Source organism: Rhodnius prolixus, unplaced genomic scaffold (genome assembly GCF_049639745.1).
Source record: "Rhodnius prolixus isolate KJV_2025 unplaced genomic scaffold, Rpr scaffold_4, whole genome shotgun sequence".
In the NCBI taxonomy this organism is placed as follows: Eukaryota; Metazoa; Arthropoda; class Insecta; order Hemiptera; family Reduviidae; genus Rhodnius; species Rhodnius prolixus.
The window spans coordinates 14,308,525-14,321,030 of NW_027411614.1; the positions used below are offsets into that span (position 1 = coordinate 14,308,525).

The following is a 12,506-nucleotide window of genomic DNA, read 5'->3' on the forward strand; positions in this document are numbered from 1 at the left end:
AATATTAAATCAAGAAGTCATTAAGAAATAAAGTTTATGATAATTATCGATCTCTTCCAGAGAAACTGTTTTCAAGATTGTTGAGGGAATTGGTAAAGATTTAAGTACGATTGTAGGATTCTAAAAAGTTTAAAAATATGTATTGTTGTTGGATTTATGTAATAATGGAAATTTTTGTTCACTTAGCAAAACAGTGCAAGTGCGTGTGCTTCTGTAAGCTTCATTTTATATTTTGCATCGGTTATATAGGGATGCAATTCAAATAAATACCACTTTTTAACAAGTCCGATTATCGCATCATCAGAAACAAATTAATATCGAAAATAAAGGTAAGGATTAGTTCATGTACGAGTTAGTTAGTGCAATTGGGTTCGAATCCAGCTTCCTGCCCTTAGATTTTCTTTTCCTGGAAGGTTCTTTCAGCTCACTGTCCGGGTTTATTAACTTAATAGTGTTATGAAATGTTTAACCAAATTTTTATGTGAAGTTTTATGTAAAATATAATATATTATCAAATCATCTTAACGGAAACCTTAAGATCTTGTAAACAGATCATTTAACCTTACATGAAGAGTGGACTGATCAAAATTATGAAGTAGTACTTCTTCTAAATGAGTGAGAAAGAGAGTATGGAACTTCTATATCTCAAAAATTTCAAAAATCTCCGAACTCTTCAAAAACTATTTCAAGATTTTTAAGCACTGTTCTGGAAAAAAGTATTATACCGGTCTTCATCTCACAACTCGCGATGCTGTCATTATCTTCTTAAGTCTTAAAAAAAGGGGACATTCTAAACTATATGGACAAAATCTAAGTGACCCCACATCGCTAGGCGATCCACACTCCATAAGCACCCCTGATCAAAAAAAAGTTATAGAAACGTATAGAGTAATGCCTATTTTTTTCAGGCAGGCTTTACATATAACTACCAAGTAGGTATCGTGGACGGAGGCTACTAACAAACATACTTTCATGCAAAGTTCTTGTATTAGACATTAAATAAAATCTAAGGCCTAGACAGTGAATCGAACCCAGTACCTCAATAAACTCGTATATTAGCTATGTGGGTCTCGCCTCTAACCGCCATGGCGCCTCACTCCCTGACGATGATGAACAGCCCTTATAGATTCTCTAGTTCTCAGAAAAGTGTTGGTTACAAGGCTGTAGATTACAAGAACTTTCTACAAATTCACTCATAAAAGAAATGTATAGTATATTTTTAAATATAAAAAACACTTGTTGATACAGTAGTTTAAATGAGATAGGTTCGATTGAGACTTCACAGCTAAGAAAGAAAACTTCAGCGAATAGTGGGTGAGGAGGTAAATAAAGTGGAGACGGAAATAAAGTGAAGTCATTTGGAATTTAACAGCCATCCCTGAGAGTAAAAGGAAATGCGCGCGCGAGAGAGAGGCAAAGAATAAAAATAAAGAACGGTGTTTACAACCCATTGGATAACAAGCGAACACAAAAACAGTAGAGGATCAATTTGTACGTTAAAGAAGTCATTTACAAACAGTGCTCGCTTCGTATAAACACACATAGCAACGTACATCCCACATGATACAAGAACCAGAACTGTATAGCTCCTTTGCCTAGGAGAACATAGGCTATCCATGATTACACATTCAAGCCAGGCAACCCAGGCTTGTCTAAGAGTCTCAACCTACTACTTATATAGGAAGCTTGTTTTCTACAGGCATCATGTACGTACAAATGTAACAAGATTACATTTTTTCTTCTCAGTTCCTCAAATGAACTTTTTCCCTAAGCGAGAATGTGTTAAATTTAAAATTCCACCGTAGACTGGAATGTTCCACAGGGCTGAAGGAAGGTTATTCTAGCAAGGATGTTCTGGTTTAGGTGACAGGTTATGTGGGTGTTTCGGGAAACGAAGAGGTGAATAAGTTTGCCAAACTATGTACATTGCATCTTTCTTCTTTTTTTTTTGTTTGACCCTGTATCCTGTTGGCGTTTCTTTTGTCGGCATTCAGGAGTAGACAGCTTCTCTGCTTAGATTCTTATGGGTGGGTCCTAAAAACTTAGATACTTTTCCTGCAAGGTTTTTGTTCGATTTGTTCGGACCAAAGGTAATTATAAAACATAGAGAACTGTTTTGTCGAAGTTTACTTCAGATTTTCAATTTATATAAGCGCCAAAGTAACATATTAACCTCAAATGGCGTAAAATTTCATCTCAAACGTCAAAACAACACAATATAGACATTAGGAACACATTTCTGTATCTAACTTCAGTCGAGAACCTCAATATAATTTTGCGAATTTAGCAACAATGTAGGAGCCCATAAACTTAAGCCAACTGTCTCTCATATACAGGGTGATCCGTTTAAAACGCACCAATCGCTAATAACATTTTAGGAAAGCGGAATTCCGAAAAAAACACACGGAGTAAACTATGTTTTTTTTTGGTCTAGTTTTCAAATTTTTTACTCCCGATGCTGTATCTTCATTTTTGGCGGAGTTACAGACAATAACCTGATCGTGGTTTCATAAGGACCACTGGTTTTGACAATGATTATGAAAACTGCATAAAAAACTGTGAAAAATGATGTTGACCTCGTTTCGATATCCCTAATACGAGGGTCGTTTGAAAAGTCCGTGCAAAAATAAAAACTACTTAATTTTTTAGGGTAAACCTTTTTTATTTTTCAACATAGTCTCCTTTTAGGCTTATACACTTCGTCCAACGCTGCTCTAGTTTGTTGATCCCTTCCGAATAATAGGATTTGTCCAAGTCTGAAAAATAGCCATTCGTTTCTGCAATCACCTCCTCGTTTGAATAAAATCTTTTTCCCGCCAGCCATTTCTTCATATTGGGGAACAAATAGTAGTCCGAGGGAGCCAAGTCTGGAGAATAGGGGGGATGTGAAACGAGTTGGAACCCTATTTCCATCAGAGTTGGGCAAAACTTCAATCACGACTAACGACTAATCTCATGACTAAATTAGTCACAGACCGATTACGACTAACGACTAAAGTTTAGTCTTAGTCGTGGAATATATCACGACTAAAGATTAATTCAGATTAGTCACCATATGATTGACGACTAATTGAGATTAGTCGTCCTAAAATTGGTGACTAATTCAGATTAGTCGTGACGTCAGCCACGACTAATTGAGATTAGTCGTCCAAAAATAGGTGACTAATTTCATTAGTCGCATCATTGAGCGACGACTAATTTAGTCGTTAATTGGTTTTTTAGTTGTTTAAGTTAATCATTAGCCTTAGTCGTGAATGATTCATTTATTTATTCTTGTTGACGACTCACTAGACTTATACAGGACCTCCTTACACTCACATTTGACCATGTTGACGACTCTCAAGACTTATGAAGGACCACCTTACACTCACATTTAACCATGTTTACGACTCACAAGACTTGTTTACGACCACCTTACACTCACATTTAACCATGTTTACGACTCACAAGACTTATTTAGGACCACATTACTCTCACATTTAACAATGTTTACGACTCACAAGACTTATATAGGAACAACTTACACGCACATTTAACCATGTTGGGGTCTCACTAGACTGTTATAGGACCACTTTACACGCATTTAACCATGTTTACGACTCACAAGACTTATTTAGGACCACATTATCTCACATTTAACCATGTTTACCACTCACAAAACTTATTTATGACCACCTTACACTCACATTTAATCATGTTTACGACTCACAAGACTTGTTTACGACCACATTATCTCACATTTAACCATGTTTACGACTCACAAGACTTATTTAGAACCACATTATCTCACATTTAACCTTGTTGACGACTCTCAAAACTTATATAGGACCATGTTATACTCATATTTAACCACGATGACGGCTCACTAGACTTATATAGGACCACTTTACACTCACATTTAACCATGTTTACGACTCACAAGACTTATTTAGGACCACATTACTCTCACATTTAACAATGTTTACGACTCACAAGACTTATTTAGGATCACCTTACACTCACATTTAACCATGTTTGCGACTCACAAGACTTATTTAGGACCACTTTACACTCACATTTAACCATGTTTACGACTCACAAGACTTATTTTGGACCACATTATTCTCACATTTAACCAAGTTTACGACTCACAAGACTTATTTAGGACCACTTTACACTCACATTTAACCATGTTTACGACTCACAAGACTTATTTTGGACCACATTATTCTCACATTTAACCATGTTTACGACTCACAAGACTTATACTGGTCCTCCTCACAGACACATTTATCCATTGTTTACGGCCCACATGACATTTAGGACCTCCTGTTTGACTGTTTTTGTGTATCTTTAGACTTGTGTAGAACTGCTTTACATTCACCTTCAACTTATTTTTTACTGTTTCCCATGTATTTGTCAATTTTTTTTTTTTTTGTCAATCTATCTACACAGATGTACGAACAGGACAGTGAGCTATAAGAAACTCCTAGGAAAAGGAAATCCAAGGGCCAGCAGCTGCATTCGTACCCGGGACTTCCGCAAGGGAATCTAATATGCTAATCGCAACGCTATTCCTTCCCCCATGCATGTTTATTGTTTACAAAACCGGATTCGGACATTCATCAATTATTATAGAACGTAATTCAGATTGTTGTAGGTTATAAAGAAATCTAGCATTTCCCAATTATTAATCTGAAGTTGAACTATTTACCATAATTAGTTTAAAGGGAATAAATAAATGTAAGATTGGAAAACAATTAATGTTTAAGGGTGAAAGTGTCTTATTTCTTTTTTCTTCATCCTTAATGTAAAATAAATGTACACACACAAACAAAAACGTATAACAATACACAAAAACTCACTCACCAATATATCTTTCCAGTGTGTTGCTCTTGTGGTCAAGAGCATGGCTTTGTAAGTGAGAGATCCCCAGTTCGAATCTCGCGTATGCAGTCATTCATAGTTCTTAATACGTTTTAATAAAATGTAGTCATACGCGGGATTCGAACTGGGGATCTTCCAATTTACAAAGCCACGCTCATGCCCACCAGACCAACACCCGCCCATCCTTGGCAAGATATTCTTATCGTAATCATAGGTTGGAGAAGTCTTGCATACGGGGTACATTAACATGTTGTAATGGTTGCTTTTATTTGATGATAAAACAAGTTTATCCTAATTCACCCACAACCATTAGATTACACTACATTTTTTTAAATCTTCAATTATTATTATTTTTGTTCTTTGCATCACAAATAACATTTTTCGCAGTCAGAGAACCTCCCAAAACGTGTATTTCTGATGGAAAATTAATATTGAAAACCGATCATGAATAGATAACTTTGTAACTTTGATCTTAAATAACTCGACAAATATTAAGGATATCGATAAGGAATTAACATCATTTTTCATAATTTTTTATGTAGTTTTCATAATTTATTATGTAGTTTTCATAATCATTGCCAGTGGTCCTCACGTAACCCCGATAAATTTTTTGGCCGTAACCCAGCAAAAAATGAAGATACAGCATCAGGGGTGAAAAATTTGAAAACTAGACGAAAAAACATATAGTTTATTGAATGGGTTTTCTGGATTTCCGCTTTCCTAAAAAGTTATTAGCGATTGGTGCGTTTTAAATGGATCACCCGGTATATTTTTATGTTAATATACAAATATATACACATAGTTAGTTTGTGTGTATATGCTTGGAGTATATTAAACGGGCAAAAATAAAAAGTAAGCTATGTGCATAATAAGTAAAGCAATGAGTAGGCGATAGATAGAGACAAAAAAAAAAAGAAGGAAAAGATACATGTGACGCGGTGAAAAATAAGATGAACGTAAATGTAAAGTGGTCCTACATATGTCTACTGAGTCACCAACATGGTTAAATGTGAGTGTAAGGAGGACCTATATAAGTATTGTGAGTCGTAAACATGGTTAAATGTGAGTGTAAAGTGGTCCTATACAAGTCTTGTGAGACCCCAACATGGCTAAATGTGAGTATAAGATGGTGCTACATAAGTCTTGTGAGTTGTCAACATGGTTAAATGTGAAAGTAAAGTGGTCCTATAAAAGTCTTGTGAGTCGTAAACATGGTTAAATATGAGGATAAGATGGTGCTATATAAGTCTTGTGAGTCGTAAACATGGTTAAATGTGAGGATAAGATGGTCCTATATAAGTCTTGTGAGTCGTAAACATAGTTAAATGTGAGAATAAGATGGTCCTCTATAAGTCTTGTGAGTCGTAAACATGGTTAAATGTGAGGATAAGTTGGTCCTATATAAGTCTTGTGAGTCGTAAACATGGTTAAATGTGAGTGCAAAGTGGTCCCATATAGGTCTAGTGAGTTGATGTGGTGGTTTAACTTTAAAGTGCTTGCATTCTTAAATTCCACAAATTTCAGATTATTGTATGTATAAGTGCATAGATAATATGCATTTAGCAAGAGTAATCATGGCGATGACTAAGACTAATGGTTTGTGATTGAAAAAATTAGTCACGACTAAATCACGACTAATATTAATCATGATTATTTTATTTAGTCGCGCTTACGACTAATTTTAATCATGATTAAATGTGACCACGATTGAATTAGTCATGACTAATTAGTCGCGACTAAATTTTTAATCACATTTTTAGTCACGACTAAAAATATTAGTCGCGACTAAAAATTTTGCCCAACTCTGATTTCCATTAATTTTGCGACCACAACTGCTGAGGTGTGAGCTGGTGCGTTGTCGTGATGGAAAAGGACTTTTTTGTGGGCCAATCGTGGGCGTTTTTCTTGCAGCTCGGTTTTCAAACGGTCCAATAACGATGAATAATATGCACCTGTAATAGTTTTACCCTTTTCCAGATAGTCGATGAGGATTATTCCTTGCGAATCCCAAAAGACAGTCGCCATAATCTTTCCGGCAGAAGGAACGGTCTTCGCCTTTTTTGGCGCAGATTCCCCCTTGGTAACCCATTGTTTAGATTGTTCTTTGGTCTCAGGAGTATAGTGATGTATCCATGTTTCATCCACAGTGACGAAACGACGCTTAAAGTCCTGCGGATTCTTCTGGAACAGCTGCAAACCGTCCTTGCAACACTTCATACGATTTCGTTTTTGGTCAAGCGTGAGCAATCGCGGCACCCATCTTGCGGATAGCTTTGTCATGTCCAAATGTTGATGCAAAATATTATGTACCCGTTCATTCGAGACGCCCACAGCACTAGCAATCTCACGCACCTTCACTCTTCTGTCATCCATCACCATATCATGGATTTTATCAATGATTTCTGGAGTAGTAACCGTCCAGAACGTTCAGCGTCACTTGTGCCCATATGGCCACTCCGAAAATTTTGAAACCACTTATAAACTGTTCTAATCGAAGGTGCAGAGTCACCATAATGTTTATCAAGCTTCTCTTTAGTCTCCTGAGGCGTTTTGCCTTTCATAAAGTAGTGTTTAATCAACACACGAAATTCTTTTTCGTCCATTTTTTGAAAATCACTCGACTTCCTCGATTCAAACGAATGCCAAACACAAAGAAATAGACCGATCTGGCTGAAACTTGGTGTGTTTTCTTCCAAGAGATGCTACTAACTAAACATAATCTCGATACGCGCCAGTAGTGCTATCTCTCTGACTTTGCACGGACTTTTCAAACGACCCTCGTATTTGTCAAAATATTTAAGATAAAAGTTACAATTTTATCTATTCGATATTGGTTTCCAATATTAATTTTCCACCAGAAATATACGTTTTGGGAGGTCCTCTGACTGCAAAAAATGTTATTGCTGAGGCAAAGAACAAAAATAATAATAATAGAAGATTTTTAAAAAATGTAGTTCAATGTAATGGTTGTGGGCTAATCAAGATAAATTTGTTTTAACTTCAAATAAAAGCAATCATCACATCATTTTAATGCACCCAGTATGCAAGACTTCTTAACCTAAGATTACGGTAAGAATATCTTGAGATCCCCAGTTCAAATCCCGCGTATGCAGTCATTCTTATTACTTCAAAAATCATAATACTTTTTTGAATAAAGTGTAGTAATACGCGGGATTCTCGCTTCGGCGGTACATATACTAAAATTGGAATAGAATATATGCAAAATGTTCTAATTATGTTCTTAGTTATTTATGAATTTTCAAAAACGTTAGAAATATCTTACATCGTTGAAAGTAGAAAAATAAAAAATAAATTGATGTAAATAAGGAGATGAGAGATTTAGTCTTCCTCTAAAGCTCTGTTCAAATAAATATTGGTTTCGTGAAAAGAAATGAATTTTAAATGTTATACATTTTATTCAAATAAACCGAATTTAATGAAAAAAAATTGTCAAGTGATATGGTGGATGTTTCTAAGCTAATATTTTAAAATTAAATTCCACCCTCTAAATATTACTACTGGGTTAAAAAACTTTTATATTCTTTATAAACAAGTTTTTCAAAATTGGTTTTTAAGCGTACAATAAATTGCTTTTAAGGAAAATATCTATTCATTTTTTACATTTATTTATTTATTGTCGCCTTGAAAAAACTTCAAAGAGTATTGTAATCATCTTTTTTGTCAGCTTTTTTTTTAATTTCCTGAATAGAATCTTGGATGAATAGATGGTGTCTATAGCCTTACATGATTCAAGTAAGATGGCAAATCAGATAGTAAAGAAATTTTTAAACTGAAGTGTTTGATCTTTGCAAACAAACGCGGTAAGTGGACTGTATAGAATAGGGTGTAGTAGAGGGAAGGGATTAGCTATGAGGTTAGCATACTGGACTCCCACGCGGAGGTCCCGGGTTCGAATCCAGCAGCTGACCCTTAGATTTTCTCTTCCTAGGAGCTTCTTACAGCTCACTGTCCGGTGATGAAAAAAAAAAAAAAAAAAAAAAAAAAAAAAAAAAAAAAAATTAGGGTGTAGTTCGTTAAGCGGGCAATCAAATGAAATTATACAAATAGAATGAAATAATAAGGCTTACCTTGCAAGATGTGGACACTGGCGTGACACAGCTCTAAGGAAATGGAAACCCCAAAGGGAAAAGAGAGTCGACTCCCCCACCCCCTGGCCCCAGATACCTTTATGAGCGTAGATTGTGTCCTCTTGACTAAAGGCGAGCTGATTGAAGGCCAAATAGGCGTAAATATTCTTTTATAGCGGTGAACATGCGGTGTAGCGAGAATAGCGGTGAACATGCGGTGTAGCGAGAATAGCGGAAAACTGCGTACCCGTGAACATGCGGTGTAACGAATGGAAGTGAACACGGGATAACACTTGAAATTGCGGTGTAACAGGAAGAGTAGTAAACTGAGCACTCGTACAGTTGCGGTGAACGTGCGGAGTAGCGAGAATAGCGGAAAACGGAAAACACTTCCGTACGAGCGCCAGAGAACAAACGTTACGAACAGACTGCGGTAAACGACGAAGAGAGACTCACTCACATACACATACACATACTGAGAGGTGACTGCACAGAGCAATGAGCAGCCGGGAACTGTCATAAACACGACAACAGCCGAAGTCGATGCGTGCGATGCGGTTAGCATACATTGGAGGACAGAAAGGAGTAGGAATGAGCTTAAACATGAAGAATACATATATTTTAATTGCATTTTTATTATTGTTCAGTCAACTAAATTGAAACGTTAGACATTATAATGAATAGTATTAATAAATATTTATTCATACTTAATTGGTTTTTATAATCTCTAATTTTATAATGCTGAAAAAGTAATAAAAGATATTTAAAAAAAATTGGCCGAACTTGAAAATTAGTCAAAATCATCTTGTGCGAGAGTTCGAGAAGAGAAAATTTTCTTAAAAATTCGGGTAGCTCCGCAGTGATGGCTAATATTGCTGATTTTAACCGCCGATCATCGCATATTTTTCTATTTCTGACCGGTTTCAGGTATTAATACATCATCAGAGGTTGATTCACCAGTTTGAAGTAGAGAATGTAACTTCAGCAATGTTTCTGCCGTACACAACACTTGCTGGTTCAATGTATGACCGTTTCAGAAGTCTTATGACAAAAAAAAAAAAATATAGTTGAAGTTACATTCTCTACACCAAACTGATCAGCGAACCTCCTCTGATGATGAAATAAAATCAGAAACTGGTTTAAGAAACAGAAAAAATATGCGTGCTAATACAGATAAACCAGTGAATTGTTTCTTGTCCGAAAAAGTTCCAAGATTTCATTCCGAAATGCGTCTAAGATTTATTATCAATTAAGGATTGTTAAATACACGGATTAATAACCATTTTTTGAAAGTTTAAAATTTATTTTTTTATAAAATTCGTATTTTTTAATTTAATTTAATAATTTAAGCTCTTCAGATAGTATATAACAAAGCAGAAATCTGCTTTCAGAAACTATATTTAAAACAGTTTTTTAAATTGTAATTTTTGTTTTAGGAGCCCCTCAAGTGCTTCGTGGCAGTGGAGGCAGTGAAGTTGTGGCTCTAAGAGGACAAGACGCTCTACTTGGCCTGGTCGTCTGCGCAGATCCTCGTCCACAGAGTGCCTCCTGGGAATGGGGAAGTTTGCACCTACAAGTAGGTGAAGGTCTCGGCAGGTATCATGCCGAACAGCTCATCCCGGTTAGTTCATCTTTTTAACACTCATCCAGAAGAGTAGTACAATTATATTTAAAATAATAAATTTAATTTGTACATATACATAATCATATACATCAATTACAGAATTGAATTCGAGTCAGTTAAATAAGAATACAGAAAATATTTCTGGATTAATGAATAGGTCACAAAAAACAATGAACAATACTAACGGTTAGTATTATAGGCATTTTTTATAATCGCTTTTTTTTAAGGATTCCTTCAAAAAGTGATTCTCTTCAATTTAAACATTTTTTTTATTTCTTTTATCTTCTCAGATTTCTATTCAGGTTCTTTAACTCGCAATCCGTTCCCGTGCTATTCCACCAAATCCTAGTATGTTCAATCAATCCTATGATCAATCTATCGATAAGCGTTATTTCTTACAATTCCCTTGTCACACTGTCGTATTCCTTTTCCAAATCAATAAAAACCAGACTTCTCTTTTGTTGTCAATTGACGTTTCGTGAATATATGGCTTATTCAGAACCTCCTCACAGTTAAATGGCATTACTCTTCATTAAGTAACAAATGAATTTTTATTTATTCCGAAATAATTTAGCTTTTTAGAATTTTCATTGTAGGAATTCACGATATATATTCCAGATTATATGTTCTTATCACCATTCTTTTCGTTTTGTGCCGCGTCAACATCTGAGGTTATTGGCGCCCAGAGCTTTAACTGCGGCCTCCATACCAGTGTTCTCTCGTTTCAAACACTGTGTCTATCACTGGATAGTGAGTTGTAAGAAGCACTGGGGAAAAGAAAATGTAAAGGCCAACAGCTGGTTTCGAATCCGGGATCTCCGCGTTAGAAACCAGTATTCGCTAATCAGTTAGCCAATCCTTGATCTCTTATAGACCTCTCAATTAGAGCTATTATTATTTATTACTCTAATAGAGCTATTATTATTTATTACTCTATTAGAGCTATTATTATTTATTACTCTATTAGAGCTATTATTATTTATTACTCTATTAGAGCTATTATTATTTATTACTCTATTAGAGTTATTATTTATTACTCTATTAGAGCTATTATTATTTATTACTCTATTAGAGCTATTATTATTTATTACTCTATTAGAGCTATTATTATTCTATTCTATTATAGCGCATTAGCTGCCAAGGCGTTTTACTTCAGTACTATCATCACGACTAAACATTTACCAATATTACACTTACCATTCAACTGTATGTCACCTATTCACCTCGCCCAGCATTTAATATTATTCATATTAGTATTTTAGAATTAGTACAGAACGAATACTACCTAAACAGTCAACAATAACTGTAATAATAAAAATATTAAAAAAGTAGATAAACTGTTGAAGCGACAGCACAAAATTTTACAGATATGCTGTAGAGTAAATTGTTCGAATATAAACTAGTAAGAGAAAGTAAACATACTGCCCGAATAAGAAATATGTGTAACAAATAAGTTGACTGAATCTGGTTTGTTTGTTTTATTATTGCTTGATAAAATGCAATCACGAACATGGCCAGATTTAGTGAGGATGAGGATAAGAACTAAAGAAGGAAATTGTGAGATAAAACACGATTCGTGTTATTCTTTTTCATCTTCTGCATGTATTACAATAGAAACATATTCATGCAGCAATAACCATTGAATTTATCTTAAATAATGTTTTATTTATTCAAAAATATGTAAGAGCGTTTATTTTTTTTGGTTGTTATTACATGTTTTCTTTATAACCACAAATTTTGGGAGTGGCGACATATTGATGCTTAGGCCATTAAGTTGACTTGTCCTAGGCCTTTCTTTAAAAGAAACCTTTTGAATAAAGTATCTGTTACTTTCAATTCATGTACTCTTCTTCTTCTGTTCTCTGGCCTATATTATCAGTCAGACTTATAGAATATACCCAAGTAACTTTCCTCAGTATGGGTTAATG

At 35.0% G+C, this 12,506-nt stretch overlaps 1 protein-coding gene across 1 annotated transcript in view; it reads left to right on the top strand.

Moving 5' to 3' along the window:
• Positions 1-12,506, top strand: part of LOC141455542 (uncharacterized) — a 287,527-nt gene that overhangs the window by 200,378 nt on the left and 74,643 nt on the right. The window contains exon 9 of the mRNA XM_074130658.1: positions 10,391-10,575. Within this exon, the coding sequence (XP_073986759.1) occupies positions 10,391-10,575 (185 nt within the window). The remainder of the gene's footprint in view (positions 1-10,390; positions 10,576-12,506) is intronic.